Source organism: Ammospiza nelsoni, chromosome 1 (assembly GCF_027579445.1).
Source record: "Ammospiza nelsoni isolate bAmmNel1 chromosome 1, bAmmNel1.pri, whole genome shotgun sequence".
Lineage (NCBI taxonomy): Eukaryota > Metazoa > Chordata > Aves > Passeriformes > Passerellidae > Ammospiza > Ammospiza nelsoni.
In genome coordinates, this window is record NC_080633.1 from 3,119,458 (window position 1) to 3,146,839 (window position 27,382).

The 27,382-nt window shown below is 39.4% G+C and overlaps 1 protein-coding gene across 1 annotated transcript; it reads left to right on the forward strand.

The window, feature by feature from the left end:
• The first annotated feature begins 35 nt into the window (after positions 1-35).
• SEC22C (SEC22 homolog C, vesicle trafficking protein) lies at positions 36-26,025 on the forward strand. Its single transcript, XM_059487256.1, has 8 exons — positions 36-1,343; positions 3,801-3,989; positions 4,404-4,613; positions 7,782-7,945; positions 9,393-9,575; positions 18,260-18,378; positions 19,501-19,566; positions 21,551-26,025. Exons 3-8 carry the CDS (start codon positions 4,432-4,434, stop codon positions 21,749-21,751), a joined length of 915 nt encoding a protein of 304 aa, XP_059343239.1. The 5' UTR covers positions 36-1,343; positions 3,801-3,989; positions 4,404-4,431; the 3' UTR covers positions 21,752-26,025.
• Positions 26,026-27,382: the final 1,357 nt, after the last annotated feature.

The following is a 27,382-nucleotide window of genomic DNA, read 5'->3' on the forward strand; positions in this document are numbered from 1 at the left end:
TTGGGGATGGTTTGGGATGAGCAGGGATAACGTGAGGATTTGGGGATAGGTGTAAGGTTTTGGGGTGTCTGCGTGCTGGAGGGGTGTGTGGAAGGCCTTGTCAGCACAGAGCAGAGCCCTGAGTGGGGACATGGGTGTGTTTGCTTTCAAAGTGCTTGGGTTTCTTGAAGAGTGTGGGAAGGGGGTTCTTTATGGGATTTTAGGATGCTTAATGCAGGGGAGGAGAGGTATGAGTGGGGTGTAGTTCTGTGTAATGTGAGTAGAACAGAATGGATGTAGGATGGGTCCTTAGGTGGGATCCTCAAGGGACAGGGATGAGCTGCTGGGTTTGGGGAAGCATCAGGATTGAAGCATATGGGGTGGGTGAATATCTGGGACCAGGTGAATTTGGTGTCTCTGAGAGGTGAAGGTGGGGCAGAGCCTCAGAGCATCACAGAGTTGTTGCAGTGTGGTTTGGAGCATTGTCTGTTGGAAGAGTGGGATTGATGTGGGAGCTGGATCCTGGGCTTGGAGGTTTGTGTGTGCTTTATTTCTGGTAATCCACAGGAGTGTGTGCAGACAGATTTGTGATGGTAAGGGTTTTTTCCGCATGCTTCCCCTTGGGGATAAGAGTAAGCCTGTAGGATTTATAGGAGCCTAAAAGCTCTGGATATGCACAAATCCTGTGTTAAATTTTGAGATAGCAGTGTGTTTTCAAGTTGCTTTTATTCACTGCTCAGTCTGGAAGGTGGGCCTGGGGTGTCTGTAGCTGCTCAGCACTGCTGGGGGCTTGGAGGCAGCTCACTGGCAAGGATCAGGTGGATATTGGTGCAATCTTAGAAAATGAGAGATTTAACACTGGTCTGGATTTGTTTTTTTATACATCTGAGAAGAAGATAAACTCCACTTGGTGATCCCTCAGGGAGGTGATAAATCTCCCTCATGAACCACATCCTTGTTGGGTGAGACCCAAAGCAGCACTGGAGCTGCAGCTCAGGTTTTGTGTTTGATGAGTCAACCTGAATCTGTTTGATGTTCATCCCACCTGGAGCTGTCCAGGGCTCCCTCTGGAGATCACCTGCCTGAGGAAGGATGCTTTAGGGCAGTAGTTGTGGTCATATATCAATCTGTCATGTGTCCCAAAAATTTCACATTCTGCTTCAGGGCCATGGAAACATCCACTAAAGCTTTTGGCTCTTCCTTTAGCAGGAAGGTCAGAACTGGACAAAGCAGATGGGGATGAAGCTGGACACCTCCAGAGAGCAGGGAAATGTGTCTGAGCAGGGAGGGACAGTGAATACTTGAGAGAAATCACATATTTTGGGAGCAGTGTGCCATTCTTGGAAGGAAACCTGCTTTTGCTGGTGAGATAATTTGTGAAAGAACCAGGTTTTTGATACAATCTCCCTTATGAACTCTGCAATGGTTTGCATTTGAGCAGATTGTTTTCTAAGTCCAGGCAATTAGGCAGGAGTTTGTTGAGCATTTGGGGAAGTGTGGCCTGGTGAGTTGGGTATAATCTTCTTACCCAGAGGAGCTTGTGTAACACACAGTGAAGTGCAGGAGGTCTGATTGAGGCTGCCTTGATAATCCCTGCTCAGCCAGGGGAGAGTTGGCTGCTCGCTGGGAAGTGAGGGAAGGGGGAATTGTGCTCCAGGTCACTTAGATACACTGAGGAATTGTTTATTCTGAGATTGGGACTGTTAATGTGAGTCTTGCACTGGGCAGTTTTACTCTGAAGCATTGTTGGGTGTACAGGTGCTTCAATAAATGAAAAAAAAAACCAACTTTGTTTCCTTCAGCCCTAAATGATAACCAGTTCTTCTGAAATAATTGCTTGAAATCCTTCCCAAGGTTCTGCTCTGTGCCAGATGCTGCCATGATGTTATCACCTGTGAACTCTGCCAGATTTGAGTGCAGAGCCTCGAGTTCATTGTCCAAGTTCAGAGCCAAGGGCAAAGAGCTGCCACGTCCTGGCAGTGACAGATCTTTGGGCTGCTGATGGTGAGCAAACACAGAGTCTGCAGGAGGAAAGGGCAGCCAGGGTGGCACAGGGACAGCACTGAGCCACCTGTCTACGGGCACACCTTGCTCAGCTGTGACACTTTGTGCTTGGGCACAGGTGACGTGGCAGAACTGGCTTGCAAGTCGTTAAAATTCCAAGGGCAGTGCCATTGGTGGCTGTCACTTGCCAAAGCCACACAGCTCTGACCATCCTCTGAGGGGAGAGCAGCAAGGGCTGTGCCAAAGGGACACCCAGCACCTCTTTTTCTGAGGAAGGAGAGTGGATTCCTTTCTCCAGGGAAGTCTGCCATCGAATTTGGAAGTTTTCCTGGATTTTTCCTTCCCAGAGCAAAGGATCCCTCTGATGGGCAGCTGGCAGCACTAGGCACTGCAGCAGGAAGGTTTGTATGTTTTGGAAAGTTGGAAAACTCTCTATGTGCAGTTGGTTAACTGTAGGTGATGTTATCCTTAGTGATTAATTAAAAATATGGGTATTTAAATTTCAACTCTTGCTGTTAGTGGCATGGGGAGCTGAATAATTTCATGGGCTGGGTAGGTTTTAGGAAATGTCTGTGATTTCTCAGTTTGATGCTTTTTCATTGTCCTGATCATCTTCTCGTTATTTTGGAGTTATTTTGGAGCTAAACTTCATCAGCATTACCAACCCTTCACTCTAAAACTGCAATTCTGAGCAACAAGTTGGCTGTGTTAAAGTTAATATTTATGTTAAAGTTCGTATTTTTGGGGGTTTATTTCACTTTCATGTGAAAATTTTCTACACTGTTCTATCAATGCTTATGGGCACACTGAAGACTGATGGGATGTTTCAAACTGATTTACAACAATCATAATTATTGTTGAAATCCTTTTTGATGTGTGTTGGTGTTTGTGAGCTTAGTTTGCTTTCACAACAGAAATGACAGCTGGAAGAGAACTGTCAGAGGGAATGTGGAAAAAAAATCACATCTAATTCTTTAATCTCTGTTTGAAAAGTTCAAGATAACACTTCTCAAGAGATGTCTGATCTTCTGTAGTTTTAGTCTGCTTTTTTAAGGAAACAACTTTTGTGCCATTGTGCTTTCTGCTAATTCCTCTGATAATTATCCTCTGATAATTGCAGTTGCTTTAACATGCTGGCACCTTGGACAGAGGGATGGTTCCCACAATTTCTGTGGGAATGGTTCCTGTGGGGGAGAAATGAGACCCTCTCAGTGCTGCCTGTGGCAGGAGCTCAGCCCTTATCAGACATCAGGAGAGAAGGTTTTGCTCTCAGGACTTCTCAGACAAGAAAAGCTCATCCTGAAGAGCCACATTTCAAAGACACTTTGAGCACCCTGATGAATTGTGTGGTACAGGCCTGGTCAAAGCAGTTGTTCTCTCTATCAAAAGTTTGACTTCACAAAGTATTTTTTCCCCTTTCTTTCTATTTCCCCATTGCTTTATTTGTGTAGTTTGCCTGAAGCCAAGTAAATGCCTTTGGTTTTCCTTTTTTGCCTTTTTTTAATTCCTTGAGTTGTTTGTGATAATCCCTTAAAATCTGCTTATTTAGAGCTGCTCTTTTACTGACATAACTTAAAAAAATTATGATTGGGGCATCATAAATATTTTGCATGCAATTCCACAGCATCTTTGACTGAGTCTAGAAATGAATATATTGGATAAGAAAATGAGTTGTTTGTTTTCCTTCAGGCAAAACACTTCCTAGGATATGTTTTCCCACTGCACAGGAGATCTGATGGTAAAAATGCATGTAAATACAGGTAATTAATGAAGTTTTTAAACTAATTTTTAATTAGTTCATTCTGATTCTCTTTCAGAGATGATATGAAGTGCTGTTAACCCTCTGACACCGTGCCCTGGATCCTCATGGTATGTCTGAAGGACACATCTCTGCTTGTTCTGAATTTGCCAGGTGAAGCCCAAGAATAACTTTCCACGGAAGTTTGTGACCTCTTAAAGAGGAAGAAGTCAAGAGAGGGCAACTTTTATTCTATATTTAGCCCTAGGTGAGTTTAAAAAGAACCTGGTGGGCTCTAGCCTAAAATTTATTTTTGGATTTGTGTGTTACACTAGAAAATAGAGAAGTGCCAAGCTCAGGCAGGTTTTTGGATGCAGCACATCAGTGGGATGTGGGATCAGCACAGCAGCTTCCACAAACTCCTGTGAGAGCTTTCCTCAGCCTTTCTGATGCTTTGGGCAAAGCAGGAGGGAAAATAGAAATATTTTCAGGTAGTTAATTGCCCTATCAAATCCCCTGCCTCATCTTTTAATCTGAGAGGCAAGAATTGGGCTCAGCCATGAGTGTTGAGAAGAGTTTGGTTGCCTTGCAGTGGCAGAGGTGCTGTTCAATTCCAGTGCTGAATTCACTCTGATCCTGCCTGGAATTTCAGAAAGAACTGACTCAAACCTTTCATTTCCAGGTTGTCCTCATGAATACTCCCGTGGAGAATGTCCATGATCTTCTTTGCCTGCGTGGTGAGGGTGAGGGATGGGCTTCCCCTCTCAGCCTCCACAGATTTCCATCTCAACCAGGACTTTCTGGAGTGCAGGAAGAGGCTGAAGGCTCTGTCCTCCATCCTGGCACGGTACCCCAGTCGGGGCACGGCCAAAGGACGTAACCTCAGCATCCAGTGAGTCCCTGCTCTGCTCTGCTGGGGTTTTTTTGGCTTTAATTTTTGAAATATTGCTCTTGGGGGGTAGAATTATATTGAAATAATGCTGTGGGTGTGGTCTGCAGTGGCTGATTCCAACCTGAATTGCCACACTGCTTGTGTAGGGTGTGAATTCCAATGATTTTGGAGCTTATTCCTCATTTCCTGCTCAATGTAGTCAGCATGTGCTTAGTTATATATTTGTATATATTTATATTTTTATGTTCATATATTGTATTTTGTATGTTAATTTATATAAACACACTTACATAACTGTTACTTGTTTTATACTTGATTATGTTTACATAGATTTCATTTTGCACTTACATTTATACATATAAATACACATACATTTATACAGATCTACATATACATGCACAAACAATATTTATTAATATTTAGTTATATATTTATAGATAACTACACAATATTTATACATATTTAGTCATGTTTTATATACATACACAGTATATATGTATTTAGTTATATATTTTATATACATGCACATTTAGTTATATATTTATATATTCACAATATTTATACATATTTAGTCATATATTTTATATACATACACGGTATATATATGTATTTAGTTATGTATTTTATATACATACACAATATTTATGCACATTTAGTTATGTATTTTATATACATACACAGTACTTATGCACAGTTATATATTTATAGATACCTACACAATTTTTATACACATTTAGTTATATATTTATAGACATATTCACAATATTTGTACACATTTATAGATTTTATATACATATACAATATATATTTTTAGTTATATATTTTGTATGCATTCACAATATTTATGTATATTTAATTATATATTTTATATACATACACAATATTTATGCACATTTAGTTATATATATTTATATGCATACACAATATTTATTAGTTATATATTTTTTATACCTACACAATATTTATATACATTTAGTTATATATTTATAGATATATTCACCATATTTGTGCACATTTATATATTTTATATACATACACAATATATATTTTTAGTTATATATTTTGTATGCATTCACTATTTTTATAAATATTTAGTTATATATTTCATATGCATACATAATATTTATACACATTTAGTTATATATTTTATATGCATACACAATATTTATAAGTAGTTATATATTTTATATACATACACAATATTTATATACATTTCATTATATATTTATAGATATATTCACAATATTTGTACACGCTTATATATTTTATATACATACACAGTATATATATGTATTTAGTTGCATATTTTATGTACAGACACAATATTTATACACATTTAGTTATATTTTTTAATACATACACAGTATATATATGTATTTAGTTATATATTTTATATACAAACACAATATATAGTTTTAGGTATATATTTTGTATACATTCACAATATTTATATATATTTAGTTATATATTTTATATACATACACAGTACTTATGCACATTTAGTTATATATTTTATACACATACACAATATTTATACACATTTAATTATATATTTTATGTACATACACAATATTTATACACATTTAGTTATATATTTTACATACATACACAATATTTATACATATTTACTTATATAATTTATATACATACACAGTATTTATATGTATGTATTTAGTTATGTATTTTACATACATACACAATACTTATGCACATTTAGTTATATATTTATAGATACTTACACAATATTTATACACATTTAGTTATATATTGTGTATTTCTTATTTATACATATTTTGCTCATGTTAATTTTCTTTTTGGGCAGCAAAAATGGGCAGTGCTGGAGAATCATGGATTTCTACAAATCCCTTTAAGAAGGCATCCAAGTACCTTGGAATCATTTAGTTTAGGAGAAGAAATTTATTAAAGAAATTACAGCGAAAAAAATGAAAAAATTTGTTTAAACTCATTTAAGAAGTGAGTTTTACCTGGTGATGGCATTTCTGGTGAGCAAATGGAAGAAAACTTTAAGTGAAGCTAAAACCAAGCATCCCTTTTTGGGGGGAGTTAAATACCGCGATTTCCACTGAAACACTCAGAAAAGCAGAGATTTTCATCTCGGCTCCTTTTCACTCCAAGCCAGCTCGTGCCCTTTGAGGGCAGCAAGTGCTGCAGCCCTCAGTCTGCTGTGGTGTGTGCAGCAGCTCAGGCTGGCTCTGCAGTGACAGCAGTGCCACTGGATCCGTGGCAAAAAGGCCATAAATTATGGACAGCTTGGGAAAGGGGCTTTTAGGCAGGCATGGTGTTGATCCCAGCTGGGAGCTGGGAGCAGCAGGAATCTGGGGAAGCTCCCCAGTGGAACTGGGCTGGCAGAGCCAAGCAAAGCTGTAAATCCCAAGTCCACGGTACAGCAAATAAATGAAAATGAGGTGAAATAGAAACGGTGAGTGGGAAATGAAGTTGGGGTAAAATATGGGAACAGGAGGAAGGAGACAAATTGTTTAGTTTCAAAATTTGGGTGTTAAAGTGATTTCCCGCTGACAAATGGCTGGGCTGCAAGGGAAGATGTCCCTGAGAAATCTCCTGGAAGGTTTGAACCATCTGCAGGTGGAAACTTTTACAAAAATATGGATTCAGTGTTAGAGGAGCTCCTTTTAAAGTAGAATTTTCATTGTGATGTAGCAGGAAGTGTTTGAAAATCTTGGGTTGTGCAAATTAGCAAATATTTCTTACTGTTAATATGATGTTGCCATCAAGGGAAGGAAGGAATCCATCTGCTTCCTGGGATGCTTTTATTTTTTTTCTGCATTTTCTTTCAAAACTGGTTTTCTGACAACCTTTGTTTTTATTCAGGTGATTTAAAGCCAGCCCGGGGAAAGAATGTGCTGGATTTGTACTAATGTACCAATTTAATAAAGTCTGGGTTGTGCTCTTCACTGTGCTCAGGCATCCTGGATGAGTTAAGAATAAATAATTGTGTGAGAAAAAATAGATCTACAGGAATTGCAGGACTTTGACAACAACAAAAATCCCTTTATTTTTCAGTCTGCTCTCAGCTCAGTCTGTACATTTTGTTCTGACAGAAAGCACAGCTTCATCCTCACCTTTTTACGTTCATTTCACCTTTTTATGTTGATGTGATCTTTTTTATTTTTTTAATTTCTATTTCAGTTTCCTTTCTTCTGGGGATATTGCCTGCATGGCAATCTGTTCCAGCAGCTACTCAACCATCATGGCCTTCTGCTTCCTGGAAGAGCTTCGCTGGGAATTTGCTGCTTCCTACAACACAAGGAGCATCAATTCAGCTTCCAGACCATATGCTTTTATTGAATTTGGTTTGTAACTTTGTTCTCTAATAGTAAAAACCCTCCTTCTGCCAAATTGATGGTGTTGAACAACATCTCCTGGCTAAAGGCTGATGATGAAAGTGGCTCTGGGAGTGCCTTTGCCTGCATGTGGAGGAGGAGGGGGAAATCTTAATGCCCTGAACTATTCAAGTGTTTGGTTTGGAGTTCCTGAGAGTTCATCTCTTATGAACAAAATGTTGTGCTGATTGATGAACAAGCAGAGAAGAAAAAAGAAATTCACACCTCGGACACTTTCAAACTTAATTAAAAATATCTGACAAGTGAGGACTGATGAGTACAGGAAAAAAGGGAGACAGAATAGATTATTATGGGCAGCTTTATTTCTGGCATGACTTGGAGTCAGAATACCTCAGAACAATGCCCAGAGGTTCTTTTTTAGCCTGAAATAATTGGTTTTCTTGCCAAGTAGCAGCTGCTCTACTGAACCTCACACCTTTGAAAGACACAATTCCCTTGCAGTGAGAGAGTTTTCTGGGAAAGGATAATATCCTGCAGTGTGTTTGCACTCCTCAGTCCAGATTTCAGTAACAGTGTTAACCTTGAGAAATCCATCAGGAAAGCTTCTTTTAGAGCCATCTTGGATTTTGGGTGGATTCCCTGCAGGGCACATTACAGCCAGGATGTAATTTCATGTTGAGATCCACATTACTCCTTTTTTTTTTTAACTTGAGTAGGAGTTGGGGGGATTTCTAGCATCTTTTAATTTAATCTAGCCTCTTTAGTAAGGCTAATGATTTCAGTGTAAATTTGTGTATAATAAAGACACTAATAACCCAGCCTCTTTAATCTTTTAATCTAGGCTTTTAATAAGCATAAAGCTTATTTTTCAAAGAAAAAATACATTTCTAAAATAAGTTTTACTCTTACACATTAGCACATTACTGAGTGCCAAACATTGCTGTGTGGTTATTTATTTATTTATTTAATCATCTCCATTCCTGTGTTAACTCTAAGATGGGCTTGATGCTCAAGATTTTAATTTTTTTTTGGCAGTTACAGATCATTTTAATTATTTTTTAGAGTAGATATTAGAAGAAATTTTTTCCTGTGGGGGTGAGGAGGCACAGGTTCTCAGAGAAGCTGTGGCTGCCCCTGGATCCCTGGCAGTGTCCAAGGCCAGGTTGGATGGGGCTGGGAGCAACCTGGGATAGTGGAAGGTGTCCCTGCCATGGCAGGGGGTGGAACTGGATGATTAAAAGGTCCCCTCCATCCCAAACCTTTCTGTGCTATAAAATATCTAAAAGAAGTATTTTTGTTCCCTAACCAGCAATGGAATTTTTAGAAACGAAATGAAGAAATGAAAACAATCAAAACGATACGATGAAATATCACCACAATTGAGGTTTCAACACCACTAAGGATTAATTAAGCAGCCTTTCAGAGGTGACTTGAGCAGCTTTTCCTGTTGTTTCAGATAACACCATTCAGAAGGTGAAACAGCATTTCAACAGCAGCCGTGGCTCCAGGGCCAAGGGCAGCTGGCAGAGGGTGGAGGAGGAGCTGAGGCTGCAGCCCCCAGTGCAGCTGCAGCTGGAGAACACAGAGCTGCTGAACGGACTGAGCAATGGAGGGCTCGCAGGAGGCCATGTGGAGGTTGGTAAGTTACTTCTACACCAGGTGACAGGACATTTCCTCACCCTCACATTGTTGCCAGGTGTCACAGTGGTAGATGTGAAAAACACCTTCATTCTTTGTTCTGGTTTGAAAGCAAAACCAGTGAGAGACTCCAAGTCAGAAATACAGTTTATTAGGAAAAGGAAAAAAAACCCACCACAAAATACATGCAGTAATACAAAAGAAAAAACTCTGACAGAGTCAGAATGTAACCTGAAACACTGTTGCTCATGGTGTTGGAAGCAATCCAGTTGGAATTGTGGCTGCAGCCCTCCTGCAGTGTCAGGGGTGGTTCTGCTGGAGCAGGGATCCTGTAGAAGGATGGAGTTTTTCTCTGAAGATCCAGTACAAGAGGCAGCTGCTGTTCCTCTGGGAATCCAGTGGAAAGGCTGCTCTGGTGTCCCAAAACGTGAGATTATATCCAGGTAGGAATGCTTGGCTCCTCCCTCTGGGCAGAGCATCCCACAGTGGGATGATGGAATTTTATCAGCCATGCAGGGACATTCAGTAGCCCATTAACAGCATATATGTCCTAGAGGGAGGATTGGTTTGTGGAAGAGATAAAAGAAGACTGCCCAATGAACAGAGGATAACTGCCCCACCTCTGACAGATGGAAATGGGATGCATATTGCCTTGCAATCTAGGACACTTCTGTGAAAATGTGAAAAGGACAATAGGAGACAAGGACAATGGAGCAAGTGTTATTATGGCCATGTGCATCTTGGCACTGAGTCAAGAGCACACTGTTACCTTCAGGGGTTCTCCTTAAATACCTTTTAATTACATCAGCCTGTGCATATTCACAGACCCTTGTGCATAGTAGACTTTCCCCCAAACTAGTTTACATGTTCCAAGAGTTGTTTAGCGTGGCTCCTCCTTGGGTTCACCTTTTTAGAGCATGCACATTCCTTGGTTATGGTTTTAGTCCTTTTTTATCATTTCCAGTTTTGGGGTTTGGCCCATACTGCCTTCAGAGGGTGAGTGCTGATGGTTGGCAGATGTGTCCAGGTGTGCTCATCCTGTGTGCATTGGGTGTTATCCCATCCCAGCAGGCATTGTAACACAAGCACACTGATAATCAGCTATTTCACTGAGCTTAATCAACAGCAGAAATAAAAACTATATCTTTATAACAAAGTTCCTTTAGCACCACACATATAAAATCAATTTTAATATTTGCAAAAAGCCAGTATTACAATATGTATCTATAACACATATCAGCTATTTTACTACTATATCTAAACTTAATTAACAGCAGAAATAAAAACTATATAACAAAGTTACTTTAACAATACTCATATAAAATCTATTTTAATATTTGCAAAAAGCCAATATTATAATATGGATCTATAACACATACTTATATCAGCTATCTCACTACTATGTCTAAGCTTAATTAACAACAGAAACAAAAACTGTATAACAGAGTTACTTTAACAATACACATATAAAATCTAGTTTAATATTTGCAAAAAGCCAGTATTACGATACGTATCTATAACACATATCAGTATTTCACTACCATGTCTAAGCTTAATTACAACAGCAATGAAAACTATATAATAAAGATACTTTAGCACTACGCATAAGAAATCTGTTTTAATATTTGCAAAAAGCCAATATAATTGTATCTATAACACATATCAGTATTTCACTACTATGTCTAAGCTTAATTAACAGCAGAAATACAAACTATATAACAAAGTTATTTATCAGCTATTTCACTACTATATCTAAACTTAATTAACAGCAGAAATAAAAACTATATAACAAAGTTACTTTAACAATACTCATATAAAATCTATTTTAATATTTGCAAAAAGCCAATATTATAATACATATCTATAACACATATCAGCTATTTCACTACTATGTCTAAGCTTAATTAACAACAGAAATAAAAACTATATAACAAAGTTACTTTAACATGACACACATAAAATCTATTTTAATATTTGCAAAAAGCCAATATTATAATATGTATCTAACACATATCAGCTATTTCACTACTATGTCTAAGCTTAATTAACAACAGAAATAAAAACTGTATCTTTATAACAAAGTTACTTTAGCATCACACATATAAAATCCATTTTAATATTTGCAAAAAGACAACATGATTATATTTATCTATAATACATATCAGCTATTTCACTACTATGTCTAAGCCTAATTAACAACAGAAATAAAAACTATATAACAAAGTTACTTAAACATGACACATACAATATCTATTTTAATATTTGCAAAAAGCCAGTATTACAATATGTATCTATGACAGTGGAAATGCTGCAACATCCCTCAAAGCGTCTCCTTCAGAAGCTGCTCTGAGTAAGGCCACGGGAGCCATTTCAAGTCCATGCACACACACAAACACCACAGATAGCTCAGGGGAAGAAGGACAGGAAAGGTCTTTGTGTGATGAATTCCAGCCAAGGTTTATTGCATCCACCATGATCCAAATGGATCAGGGACAGAGACCAAACCATGGGGTCTGCACAGGCTTAACTATGGGCTCAGTGACTTGAGGGTACAGGGGTGGTACAAAGGGCAGCAAACTGTAGGAGGGATGAGGGATGAGCAATTGGGGTGGGCAGGGTTAACTGGCCAATGGGAGAATTTAAATAAAATTATAATAATTCAGAGGGAGGGGGTTTACATTTTCCATTTCAGGGGAGGCTCCTGCCTTCCTTAGCAGACACCCGTCTGTTCAAACTGAGAGAGATTTCTAATGTGGATTGGCAATAGTGCTGCAGAGCACCATGGGGGGAGTCCTCTCTTTCAGCCTAGGTGGGGAAAACTCCATGGTAGATCTTTCCAGAGCAAAGCTTTATTACATTTTATTACATTTATTCCATTCCCACAACTCCCCTGTTTTTTCCTACTATGAAAAGTTCCCCAGTGGATTTTTGCAGACGCTTAACAGGGTAACTTGAGTAAAACGGTAAAAACAATGATTACAACCCAAAAATCTGTTTGGTAAAAGATGGAACCCATCTTATCTGAAAAGTTCATTGATGTAACCTGAGTTTTTCTCAGCTTTAAGTCCTTTACTTGCTCCTTCAGCTTCTGGATGTGGATAAATGTTGAGTGTGAAGAAAGGTTGAAGCAGAGCATCTTTTCAAAGTCCTAGCAGTTATGTCCGTGGGCAAGCAGTGAAAAGTCTGTTGCTGCTTGGTTTTATAGTGTTACATGCTTGGTGTTATTGGCATTTGTTAGCAGCTCACTCAGCACCTGGAACATAGCACTGGTTTGCTTACTTAGCTAGCACTTTGAATTTTCATATAATTTTAAAGTTTTTGCAGCAGCAACCCCAGGGGACAATACTGAGGCTGCTATTTTCTTTTTTCTACCTCAAAAGTTAATTTTCTTTTGGCAGTCAGATTTCAATTGCTGGACAAATCTGCTGTGCTTAATTTTTTGGTCATGAATTATGGCCCACAGCACATGGCAGAAAAACACATGGAGGTTCCTTGTGTACCAAGAAAAGTTTATTTACATTGTGTGTGTCAAACCAAAAAAGGCTTTTTCCATCATAGTAAACAACATATGGGCTTTACATTGCAGCAGGTGTGCAGCAGAGCTTTGGTGGCTGCTGTGGAGTCTTTTTCCAGCCTTACAGCTTCCTCTCTGGATGGAAAATATAGGCTTGATATTTTCCATGTGATATTTTCTCTTCAAACCCTCGTTTGTTCAAGTTTCTAAAGAAGGTCCACTGATTCATTCATTGCTTGTTGCAAACTCATAATGAAAGATCTGTAATTACAGTCTGAATGAGATTCTTCAGCCTTGAGGGAAAAGAAGATGAGAAAAATATGAACTGAGGGTAACCTCTTGTTCCCACATTGTTTGGCTTGAGGTGTTCTCCACTCTTTGCTTTTTCCTTTTACCTTGCTTTCTAAAATTGAATTCATTTGACTAAAATTCTGAAAGAGGCTTTGTGTATCTGTATAAATAACACAGAGGCTTGACAGGGGCCTTTTTAATAACAGAACCTGATGTTTTACCTGCTTTTGAAGTACCAGCCTCTAATTCTTTATTATAAAAATGGTACCTCTTAGTTGTGTTTCAGTTGCACGGTTAAGGTCCTGCCTACCTCCTCCACAAATGAAATCAGAGAATTATTTAGGTTGGAGGAAATCTTTCAGATCATTGAGTCCTACCAGAAACCAAACCCTGCCAAGTCCACCACTAAATTTCAATCCTATTAGCACGGTGGTTTAAATGCAGCTGGAGTGCCATGAGCTTGTATTTCCTTTTTTTTGTTGTTGTTGTTCTTGGCTTATGAAGCACTAATAAAATTAAGTTCCAGTTGCTCAATCTTATATTTGTGATAGATGAGCTGGAATCTAATTTGACATAGGTATTTTAAATTAGAATATGGAAGGGCACTGGCCAGGAGGAATTAAAAATAGAATGGAAAGCCCTTTATTTGCCAGTCAGATTTGTGAGTGCTCCTCAGAGCTGTGCTTGAAGGTTAAATCTTTTCATGTTACGACAGGGCTTAGAAATTCTTTGCACTTTTTCTTTAAATTTTGAGCGGCTTCAGTGCCAGTAAATATTTGTGATCTAGTCTGTGTCCACAGATCAGAAATATATTTTTACTTCCCTCTTATTCCTAATTGCTTTCCTTTACTTTCCATCTGGCTTTTTATTTCTGGCTGTTCTCTCTGGTCTAACCCAAATACTCTCACAGATTGTTCTGCCTTTATTTTAAGGCTCATGTTTATGATCATCTGTTTGCCTCCACTGGAGTCAGCTTTCCTGGCTTGTGTCTCTCTCCTCTCATCATCCCCTCCCAGCTGAATCCCACTTTGCTGTTCTAAGTTTAGCTGTGTGCATAGTGTTTGTTCCATATTAATGTTATTTATACCAGGGCTCTGCTCTACAAGAGCCTGTTTGAAATGCTGTGGCTGCAGGAGAGCAGGATTGAATTGTGACTGCACTCCCTGGTGCAGATTGATTGATCCAGGGATGATCCAGACATCCCTTCCTCACATGGCTGGGGCTGCTGCTGGCCTCTTTGGAGCTGGCTGAGCTCATCTTCTGGCTCTTCAGTTTGCTGTGAAAAAGGCCACAAAAGTCAGGGCAGCTTTCTCCTTGTTAGTATTCTTGAGAACAAGAGATTTTTTTTCCCTTTTTACTTCTAATCTTTCTGCTGTTTGTTCTTTCCTTTTGTTAACTAAACACAGCCCAACTCTGGCTACAAAAACCCTTCCCTTGCACCCTTGATCAGCATCCCCAGAGCCCTGGCTGCTGCTCAGAGCCTCTCTGGTGTCAGTGTGGGCACAGAGGACATGGGGCTGTGTGCAGGGCACAGGGGGCTCTCTGTGGGCAGGGAGGGTGTCTTGGTTTGGAAAGCCAGGAGTCTGCTAAGGAAGGCAGGAGCCTCCCCTGAAGTGGAGAATGTAAACCCTCCCACCCCTCCCAATTGCTATAAATGTTAAATTAAGGGGCTCTCAGGCAAAAATATGGGAGCAGGAAATAACAGTTGTTTATTAGGGAAGACAATAAAAGGATAAAATAAACAATGCAGTGCACTAGAACAACACTGACAGAGCCAGAACCCAACCTGACACCCTGTGGGTCAGGGTGTTGGTGGCAGTCCCATTGGAATTGTGGCTCAGCCCTCCTGCAGTGTCAGGGGTGGTTCTGCTGGAGCAGGGATCCTGTACAGAAGGATGGATTCTTCCTCTGAAGATCCAGTGGAAGGAGAGGCAGCTGCTGTTCCTCTGGGGAATCCAGTGGAGAAGCCGTGCTGGTGTCTCAGAACCTCTGGATTATATCTGGGTAGGAATGCTTGGCTCCTCCCTCTGGGCTCACATCTCCCAATGGGATGCTGTAGTTCTTATCAGCCATGCAGTGACATTCAATAGCTGTTATCAGCAGATGTCCCCTCCCGAGGGAGGTGTGAATGTGGTCACTCAAAGAGAGAGATAAGGCAAACTGCCCACTTGACAAAAGACAACTGCCATACAGATGGGAATTGAAAACATCTTGCCTTGCAATCTGGAACAGAGGATTTGCACCAGGACATGGGGCTGAGTGCAGGGCACAGGGGGCTCTCTGTGGGCAGGGAGGGTTTGCACATCACAGCTGCCTCTGGGAAGCAGCAGAACAATTTGTGCCACTGTTTTGTGAGGCAACTGGTGAATCCTGCAGCTCCCCTTGGTGAGTGTTCTTCATCTTCCACAGGCACACAGGGAGTCCTTCAAAGGCCTTTTCAGGGGCTGCTTTTGAAGCTGTCTCACTCTCTGCCTTTTGTGTGCTTGTCTTTCAGCTGAGGCTGTTGGAGTGATTTCATTTCTCACTCCTGGTGCTGTTTCTGCAGAGCTCTGAGTGAGTGACTCAGTGTCCAGCCTTGTGCTGTGCCTGCAGGAGGCAGATCCAAGCTAATGCTGCACACTCTGGTGTCTCCCTCCAGTGAAATGGCCACAGGCCTCTGCCAGAAAACCTTTCCTGGGCAGAGGTTTCAATTTCTTCACTGGGTGAGGGTGTTTGCAGTTATTCTGCACACGTTCAAACCTGCTGGTGCATCACCCACAGCTCCCAGAACATTTCTGTGTGGATCTTGTGCTCTGAAGTGCACAATTTCTGTGCTTGAGGAGGCAGATCAATGTGAAGCCTAATTAGTGTTTATTTGTGCTTGTGCAGAGTGCTGCTGTCCTGTACTGAGTGTTTGTACTCTTCTTTTCCCTTATTTAATGTAATAGACCATTCCAGTGTGAAATTCTCTTTATAAAAATATGACTGACTTCACCCAATGAAGTGAAATAATTTTCCCTTAGCAGGACCCATCTCACTTCTCTGTGCAATTGCAGTTTGTGAGTTAAACCTCAGAATGTAGCAGCACAAATAAATCTCTGCAGCAAACCATTTCAAGCCCAGTTTTCACAAAATCTGAACCCTGAGCAACTGGATGTTTTAATCTCCCCTGCATCTGTGACAGCAATTCTTTTTTATCCTCCTGGACTAAAAAAAATATATGTAACTTTTACATAATATTTCATGCTGCAGAAGCAATATATTGAGGCCTACATGTTTTTCCCTAGGGACTGGGAACTCTTGGCATGTGTGGCTTGCAGGATTCTGCTCAATGAATGATATTTGTGTTTAATAATTATTTGTTTGGGAGATATTTTGTGCCTCTGAAGTAAACCTTAAAATTTGAGGAGCAGTCTTTATTAGGAAATATCTGTGGGAGAGTTACACACATATATATAGCTGCCACATTATTTAATTAATCAAAAGTAGGAATAGCAGGAAAAAATAGAAGGAGACTGAATTTTGGGGTCAGGGAATGAATAAAGATGCTGCTACAAGTTCTCTGTAAATGTCACTGTGTAGCAAATGAAAAGCCAAATTGCCTTGAGTGACAGAGTTAGAGCATTCTGTCTGTAGCACCCAATAATGCTCCCTAAAGTGACACTCATCAAATTGAGTTGATCCAGTTCCTTTGGAGCTGAAATTATGGGTGTGTGAGTGCATGCCAGACAAATTAATTACAGAGACACAGATGAAAGGTGCTTTACATCCCTCTATTAATTTGGCACCAGAGTTTTTTACATCCATCTATCAAAATCTGGCTTGAAGGAGAAGGCAGGAGTGTTTTTCTCTCTGAAATCATGTGGTGGCTGATGTGGTGATTCATTTGTCACTCAAGGGAAGCCAGAGGTGCAGTTTTTCTGGAATGGTCAGATGAATAGATAAAGGGTCAAATAAATAGATAAATACTTAGATAAACAGATAGATAGATAAAGAGGATCTGGATACACCTGGGTATGGGGAGATGTTTTCCTTGAGGGCTCATTCATTCTCTCCTGTGTCTTGGGTGCAAGAGGACATCTGGATTTGATATCTGAGCTGCAAATTATCATTTTTTATGAAACTGGCAGTGTCCTACTTGTGGTGATCCAAGGGCAGGGATGAAATGTGGGTGAGGATCAAGGTGTGGAATCTGTTGTTGAACAAGTGCAGGAAAACTGGAGGTGTGCTCTTGGCCAAGCCTGAATTAAAGGCAGCAGGTTCCAAAGCTAAACACACATTTATGATAATTACTTTGACCTTAATTAGGGATGTATCAATGAGATTATTATGCAGAACTGCTGCTCAGCAGTGTGGGTGTTAAGTAGTGGTAGAGAAGGTGAGAAAGGAAGGAGGCAGATAATTCACTACCTGTGAAATGGGGGCAGCCTGAGCCCTCAGGTGGGATAAAATGTTTAATTACTGGTTAAGGAGGAGATGAATTACTGCCTTGCTGTGGTGGTGGGTGAAATCTAAGCCTTTTCCCAGACCTTTGGGTGGGGAAAGCCTCTGTTTTTTCTGCTGACCTGAGTGCTGAGCATCCTCATCTGCTGGAATAAACAAAGAATTATCTGTGTGCACCATAGAAGACACTGACGCCAAATAGGGCAAGAAAAATCTGTTGTTGATCTGTTTAAAAATACTCCAGTGAGTGATTTCTGGACGTGTGAAGAACTGAATACTGCAATACAACAAAAAAAAAAAGGGGGGATTTCTATTCATAATCAGTCTTCCCTGGAGCAAGCATGGAAGGTTTTGAAAGTGTTTAAAATCCACACAAAGTAATTGTGGTGTTTTCTAGTAAAATATTGAAAGTAATAGAGCAAACTTTCACTAATGTCTGGTTTTCATTTCATTTCCAGTCCCTACTTACAGAATGCAGCCTGTGACCCCCCTGGGGATTCTGTCCCTTGTTCTGAACATCATGTGTGGAGCTCTGAACCTCATCCGAGGAGTTCACCTGGCAGAATATTCCTTTCAGGTAACCCTGACGCTCCCAGACCTGACAATGAGTGAAAGGCAGAGAATTTTTGGGTAACCAGTTCAAGGGTGGCTGTTCTGCCCCTTAGCTGAGCACAATCTCTCCACAAGAAGTGTTTTGTTTCTCCAGGACTGCTACACCTTCTGTATTTTTCTGCACATCACAGTATTCTGCATTTTATTCTGTTCTATAGAAGTTTAATTTTTGATTTATTTTTAAAATTATTTTATATTATTTTTATAATAATTTATAAAGAATATAAATTTATTTTTTGATTATTTATTCTTAATTTTTTATTATCAGAATTCTAAAATTCTAAAAACTATTTAATTATTTATTAAAATAAACAAAAATTATTACATTTTTAATTATTTCATAATTATTTCATAATTATGAAATAATTATTGAATTATTTATTATTTTACTCGAAAATTATTTAATATTGACAATATTTTAATATTTAATAGTTATTTATAGAATTATTTGTATAATTATTTATTATTATATAAAATATATATTATATTTATATATAATATAAAATATAATATATTATATATAAATATTATTGTGTATAATATATATTATATTATTATATAATATATAAGTATAATATATAATATATACTACTTATATAATTATTTATTATTCTATAATTATTTGTATAATTATTTGTATAATTATTTATATAATTTAATATTTAATTTATTTTTAATATTTAATAAATTTAAAATAATTATTTAGTAATTTTTATAATTTTTATTTTTTAATTTATTTATTCTTCTCAGGCTGCCTGGATATATTTTTGCTCTGTTCTTTATTTTAGATCCTTTTCTGTAATTTTTTTAAAAATAAACATGACACTGTAAACAACTTTAAAAAAAGGGGGAAAAAAGTGTGCTGATTGTATCCTGACACAGTTTTATTTAGCAGGAAGTGTCACATAAGCCTCAGTTCTTGGTGTCTTATCCAACGATATTGGTCTTGGTGTTTGACACTGTTACAGTCGATCAGCATAAACTGGGATGAGAGGTTCTTGACTATATTTAAAATGTTCTCAAATATCAAGCAGCACTTGCTAAAAGCTGTGCCTGACGTGGTTGTCACTTCTTTTAATCCCAACAGGAGGACCATGAAGGAATTGGAAATGTGATAGCTTTTTTTCTACCTTTTCTAGCCTGTGTTTTTCAGGTATGTTAACTGCAAATAACATTTTTTTGCTGATTATTTTGCTGTTACAATTCACAAGACAGAGCCATTTTCAGCTAAGGAGAGGTTTTTAATATCCTACCCAGGTGATTCCACTGATTTATTCCAGTGAAGTGGCACAAAAGCAGCTCAAGGCACATTTTGACCCTTGGGAAATTGCATTTTCAGGCTTTTTCAGTGCTCCCATGTTGTGACAAGTCAGAGGGGCTGGGTGTGATGGGTAAATGCCATCCCAAAGATGGGTTATTCCCAAAGGGATGGACACATCTTCTGTCAGTGTCTCACTTAGTGATGGGCTTTTGTAGCACAACCACCTTGGGGACTGAGCAAATATTGGACAGCAACATTATTGAAATGGTGTAATTTACATGAAAAATCACATTGAATCCTGGTGGTTCCTTAATGGGATTTTTCCATATTCCAATTTTCCATATTTTCCATTTTTTTCCACAATGAGGTTATTTCCTCTGACCTTACACAGAAGAGTTTGAATGAGGAAAACCCAACATGTTCCAAATTGGTTTTTCTTGAAAGGCTCCTTGAATTCCTAAAAAATCCCACAACCTTTGACCTGAGGGAAATACATGCTGGAAAATCTTCAACTTTCAGCCTGGCATTGCAGAAAGGTGCTGCAGTTTTGTTTCCAGGAATAATTGATGCCTACAGTGTATTCATTGTCCTTTTACCTTTTGGATCAAGGTTTGGGGACCACTGTCTGCAGACTGTGATGTATTTATGGGATTATTTGTTGTATTATGGTACAATTTAGTGTCTTTCAGCTTTCTTACACCTTTGCTCATGGCAGAGTTTTGGGGTGAATAGATGGATTTAGATCTAATAGATTTATTTAGATCTAATGGATGGATTTAGATCTAATGGATTTATTTACATCTAATGGATTTATTTTGATCTAATAGATGGATTTAGATCTAATGGATTTGTTTACATCTAATGGATTTATTTTGATCTAATAGATTTATTTTGATCTAATGGATTAATTTTGATCTAATAGATGGATTTATAGCTAATAGATTTATTTAGATCTAATAGATTTATTTAGATCTAATAGATGGATTTAGATCTAATAGATGGATTTAGATCTAATGGATTTATTTAGATCTAATAGATGGATTTAGATCTAATAGATTTATTTAGATCTAATAGATTTATTTAGGTCTAATAGATGGATTTAGATCCAATAGATTTATTTTGATCTAATAGATTTATTTAGATCCAATAGATGGATTTAGACCTAATAGATGGATTTAGACCTAATAGATGGATTTAGATCCAATAGATTTATTTTGATCTAATAGATGGATTTAGATCTAATAGATGGATTTAGATCTAATTGATGGATTTAGATCTAATAGATTTATTTAGATCTAATAGACGGATTTAGATCTAATAGATGGATTTAGATCTAATGGATTTATTTAGGTCTAATAGATGGATTTAGATCCAATAGATTTATTATGTCTAATAAATTTATTTAGATCCAATAGATGGATTTAGGTCTAATATATTTATTTCAATCTAATAGATGGATTTAGATCTAGTAGATGAATTTAGATTTAAGAACTTGATGCAAGCTGTTTTTCACAAAGAAAGGCTCTGTGCTGCCTCTTTCCCTGTGAGTACCTGAAGCCAGGGAAGCTGAATAAAGGAGAATTCTCTCTTCTCCTTTTGATTTATAGCAGCTTCTCCCCAAAATCTGTGCACAACCTGCAGTGCTTTCCACATGCTGAGCTCTGCATCAGCACAGTTGGAAACTGTGACCTGAGCTGACAAAGGCTGATCTGTCACTGCCTGAGGGGGAAAAGTGACTCCTCTGTCAGCACTGGGAGCTTTTCATGTGCTCCTGTGAGGGTTTGCCCTTCACATGCTCAGCAGATGGGTCCCAGGCAATAATTCCCTGGTTTTGTGCAGAGTTCAGTGCTAACTCTCCCTCTCTGCTCTTTTGCAGTGTTACCTGTACCTCTTCTACAGCTCAGCCAGGAAGGTGAAGACATTTGTGCTCCTTTTCTGTGTCTGCTCATGCAACTTCTACTTGTATGGATTGAGGAACCTCTGGCAAATCTCCTTCCACATAGGAGTGGCTTCTCTTTCCTCTTACCAGATCCTGACGAGGCAGCTCCTGGAGAAGCAGCCTGACTGTGGTGTATGAAAAAAAACAAACAACAAACTTGGGGTTTGCTACTCTGTTTTTACAACTCTTTTTTTGTATTCACCTGACGAGAAATAACTGAGAGTGTTTTTTAACCATCCATGGCAATGGTTATTGCAAGGAGAACAGCTCCAAGCAACCTGGGATGAGCAGGATCCTGTAATTCTGTCCAGCACACAGCGAGGGGTGCAGCTCTGTTTGACGTGGTGGAGCTTGTCAGTGTCACCAGAGATGGAAGTTCTTACCTTCAGCAGGCTTTTCCTCCTTGGCTGCCACCATCCAGACAGCATTTTGCCATTTGTCTCACTGGCTCTGTGAGAGCTGGGCAGGTCAGTCTTGCCCTGCTGCTGCAAATACTCCAGTTGTGTGGTAAAACAAGGGTAAAGTGATGGGTAACACTTCTGTCTCTAGATTGTCTTGCTGTAAATGTGAGTGAAGGGCTATTTGCTGTAATTAGTGTGGAAAATGCTGAGGGTGAGCTTCAGGATCATTTCTCTAGGTTTGGAAGGACAGGGAAAGGCTGTGGGTCTTTCATAAACCATAAAATCTATAAATATCTTGCTGAATAGCACATTGCAGTTTAGTGTGTGCTCATGGGGTAATTGCAAATATGCTTGGGGCAGCAGAAGATAATCCAAGTGGGTGTAAGTGATCTGTCAGCTCCTGTGGCCTTTGTTTCCTTGGCTAAGGTCACTTTCAGGATAAGGGCAATTCCATGTTTGCTTGGCCTGGATGGAGAATAAATCTTCCAAGCCTATTTATGACAGGCCACTGACTCCTTCACCTTTTTTTAATAAAATGAGTAGCTGGTGAGTAGGAAGCCATTTCCAGGAATGGAAAGCAAGAGCAGGTTCTCTTTGTTCTGTGGAACACCTGTGGTTAGTGGTGGTGAATTCTGACACTCAGAAGAGTTTCTGGGTGTGCACTTTGGAACTGGGGACTGGAATTCCCAACCTCTGCTGCACTGGCTGTTTTATTTTGTCATGGATCCAGGTGCACAGGGGCATTTTAGGGCATAGATGAATAATTTAGGCTGGCTGTTCAAAAAATGCATAGCAGTTTGATGCAGCTGTCCTTGAGGGCTTGTAGAGATTGACACTGTAGGTATGTTATTGTGGAATTATGGTCCTAAAATTTCCTTTTATTTTTTTTTCACTTTCTGGTCATTCCCATTTCTTTCACCAAAGATTTCTTTTTCTTCTCACATAGTCTCTACCTCTGGTTGCAAAGAGATTAACATGCAGCAGAGTTGTCTTTTTTTGCAGGAACACTTGACAAAATTCCTTTCTTTATGCCAGTGAGCTTTCCTGGAATCTCAGGATGCAAACACCAGGATCAGACCAGAAATTTGTGGTGCTGGACACTGGAAGCACTTCTGGATGCAGAAACAGCATCCATGTGCAGCTCATTCCAACCTGGACAGTTTGTAGGACATCAGGAGACAGTGCCAGAGCTTTTCTCAGGAGGAAAATGTAGGGATTTCTTTTTCACTTTACTTACTGTAACAACAATGTGATAAAAATCTCAAAGTGTGAGCAATAGTCTGGTAGGAATGATGGAGGAATATTTTAGCCAGGCATTTAAGGACACAACTTGAGCTCTGCCATAAGGGAAAGATTTTCTGTTATAAGGCAGAAAATTCCTTTCTTTTATGTCAGTGAGCTTTCCTGGAATCTCAGGATGCAAATATGAAGATCAGACCAGAAATTTGTGGTGCTGGACATTGGAAGCACTTCTGGATGCAGAAACAGCATCCATGTGCAGCTCATTCCAACCTGGACAGTTTCCAGGACATCAGGGGACTTAGTGCCTGGAGGAAAATATAGGAATTTCTTTTTCACTGCACTTACTGGAACAGCAACATGACAGAAACCCCCAAAGTGTGAGCAATAGTTTGGTAGGAATGATGGAGGAATATTTTAGCCAGGCATTTAAGACATAGCTTGAGCTGTGTGCCATAGTGGAAAGGTTTTCTGTTATAAGGCAGAAAATTCCTTTCTTTTATCTCAGCGAGTTTTCCTGGAATCTCAGGATGCAAACACCAGGATCAGACCAGAAATTTGTGGTGCTGGACACTGGAAGCACTTCTGGATGCAGCAGCAGCATCCATGTGCAGCTCATTCCAACCTGGACAGTTTCCAGGACATCAGGGGACTTAGTGCCCGGAGGAAAATATAGGAATTTCTTTTTCACTGCACTTACTGGAACAGCAACATGACAAAAACCCCCAAAGTGTGAGCAATAGTCTGGTAGGAATGATGGAGGAATATTTTAGCCAGGCATTTAAGACATAGCTTGAGCTGTGTGCCATAAGGGAAAGGTTTTCTGTTATAAGGCAGAAAATTCCTTTCTTTTATCTCAGCGAGTTTTCCTGGAATCTCAGGATGCAAACACCAGGATCAGAATAGGAATTTGTGGTGCTGGACTTTGGAAGCACTTCTGGATGCAGCAGCAGCATCCATGTGCAGCTCATTCCAACCTGGACAGTTTGCAGGACATCAGGGGACTTGTGCCCGGAGGAAAATATAGGAATTTCTTTTTCACTGCACTTACTGGAACAGCAACATGACAAAAACCCCCAAAGTGTGAGCAATAGTCTGGTAGGAATGATGGAGGAATATTTTAGCCAGGCATTTAAGGACACAGCTGGAGCTGTGTGCCATAAGGGAAAGGTTTTCTGTTCTAAAGGAGGGGATTAAAGTTGTTTGTCTGTCATTATCACAGTTTTCTGCAAGTGGAGAAATGAAGCCACAATTCAAGCACTGTCCCTGAGACACCAAGATGACCCCAGAGATGTGAGGGGTTTTGTGCTGCTCTTAATTTTCAAACTGTTCACTCCCAGTTTTCCCTGGTAAATTGTTTCTGGAGACTGCAGGGAACTCACCCATGAGTTTGGATTACAAGTTTAAAAAAAAAAAAAAACCTGCAAAAAGAACACCCCAAAAATCTGACACTAAAAATGCTACACTTTAAGGATAATGGATCTAGTGACTGGTGGTGTTTTCCAGGAGCATAAATTGGATATCAACCCACTGGATTCTTGTGGGGAAAGGATGAAGCATTTTATACAGACAGACAAATCTTCATGAAAAGGACTTTAGGACGGGAGCCAAATCCCTCCTCCTGCATTTTTATCCCCACTCTGGCTAAAGAGTCCAGAATAGCTTTTCCTGTTTCTGCACACAGAGCATTTCCAGAGGGCATTCCCCAGAGCTGATTGGAAAAGTTGGAACATTCCTGCTGCTTCCCCAGCATCCAACTGCTCTGTCCTGAACCAAACCCATCCCTGAGCCAGGGGATGGCAGCCACAGCTCTGCAGAGGAGTGCTAGAACGGGGTGTCTGCATAATTGTGCAATTAACAGAGTGGAGAAAGGTTAATTTCAGCTTTTTTTGAATAGGTTTTCCTGAAAACATTTCAGTAAAATCAAACCAAATCAGTTGGTTCAGTTCTGCCTTTGCCTAAACTTGTATTTTTTTGCTTTGTGGATTTTTGGGGAATGTGGCTGAATCTTCAGGTGTTTTCTGCCCAGTGACAAAGCTCTGCTTTGGTGTTGGTCTTAATCCCTTTGCAACCTTTTATTTTCCTGTAATAGGTGTAAACCATATTAAGGAATCTACATGGATTAGTCCGTGTGCACTTCATAGGTTTGGGTTCCAGGATGAGGCAGAACACACAGAATTTGATCTATTTTTATTTTTAATTTGGTATTTATCCCATCTCCACACAGTGTTAATACAGTTAAACATTTTCTCTTGGCAAGAGGAATAGAATAGTTTACATTGATCTCAGTGCTTTAAGATTTGATAAAAAAGAATGACTTGCAGTTTGAGAACACAAAATCTGACTCATAATGTGGGATTTCTCCTGTATTGAATCAAATCCCCAAAGAGAAATCCATCCCTTTTTTCAGCTTTAAATTGGTTAATGTGCTTTGAATTGCATCTTCTTCATTCTGTCACTTTGCAAGAGAAGTCTTTTGGAAGCTCTTCTCACCCAGCAGCTCAGCACAAGCAAATTGGCAAAGAATAAACTTCAGTAATTTCCAGATTTGCTTACTCAGTGCTTAGTCACTTTATGGAGCTGGTAATTCTCTGGTTTCTTTTTTTTTTCCCTTTTCTCCCAAAGACCTGTTGAGTTTGTAGAAGGTGGGCTGGTACCTTTTTAGATATTTTTGCACTGTATTAATAATTGAACCTGTGTAAATGTGTATAAAATCATTTTGCATGTATATGTATATATGTACATATATCTAATAAATGGCTTTTTTTGTAATGGTTGTCTTCATGGAGTGTTTGGAATTTACTGATTATATGAGGAAGTTAATCAATCATTTCATTTTTGCAGGCATCTTTAGTGATCCCTGTGGCCAATTCATCAGCTGAACTGGATAAACATATTTATACATATTTATTTATAAATACATTTATAGAAATGCAGTTTTCCAAGCAGGGCATTGCAGCAGGCTGTGATGGAATCTCTTTGTGGCTTTAACAAGCTTGCTGTTAATTTTCAGGGATTCTCAGAGGTTTTTCCTGCAAAATTTGTGTGTTGAAATGAGATGAAATGAGATGTGACACATCCCAAAGGTGCCTTTCCAGCTGCCTGGCAGGGACAGTGGGGACGTGGCAGTTTGCAGGTGCATTTTTAGCCTTAATAAAAACAGAATTGTTAATTCGTTTGTCCTTACTAAGAACTTGTGGGCTTTTTTTGGGGAATATCAGCCACCTTTGCTGATGGCTCTGAAGACACCAATTCATCAGTTTTAAAGCAATGAAGGGGTTAAAGTGACAGAAAATTCAGCTTTTCCATCACTGGAATGGGATGGGGTTCATGTGTGGGAGAGATGCTTTGTGTGACAGCACTCAGAGGATTCTGCTGGATCAGGAACCAGAAAATAAAAATCAAAGAGCTGGAAGAAACCAGGCTTGTGGAACTACTGGTTACTTCCCATTTTTCTGCTCCCTGCTCCTCCACAGGGTATCTAATGGCTTCAAACTGACAGAGGGCAGGGTTAACAATTGAATATTAGGAAAATTCCTCACTCTGAAGGTGGGGAACCTCTGGCAGAAGGTGCCCAGAGGAGCTTTGGCTGCCCCTCATCCCTGGAAATGTCCAAGACCAGGTTTGGAGCAGCCTGGGACAGTGGAAGGTGTCCCCACCATGGCTGGGGTGGCCCTGGATGGGCTTTAAGGTCCCTTCCAAGCCAAACCACTCTGGGATTCTGTGGCAAAAGCAGAACAATGCTCAGAAAGAGAGGGAGAAGCCCCTGGAGTGAGGAGAGAGGCAGGGCAGGGGGTGGGAATCAGGAGGAGAGAGAGCCTCATTCTTCTGAACTGCTCTGCCCTTTGAAATCCAGATGTTATTTTCGTTCTGTAAATAAATGATTGCTCAAAGCATATTTCTTCTCAGGATGCCAGTGCAGGGGAACAGCAGCCTCTCCCTTTCTTCTGTGGCGAGGGGAGAAAGCAATTATAACTGCCTTTCTCTTTTGAAGATGCTGATAAAAGGAGGTGGGAGGATCAGAGGGTCCCTGTGCCGAAACAGAAACGACTCCTGAGGTGATAGAAATACATGTTTTTATTTCAAACAAAGTAACTCCACTTCTGCTGACTTTCAAAGGTGACCCAGT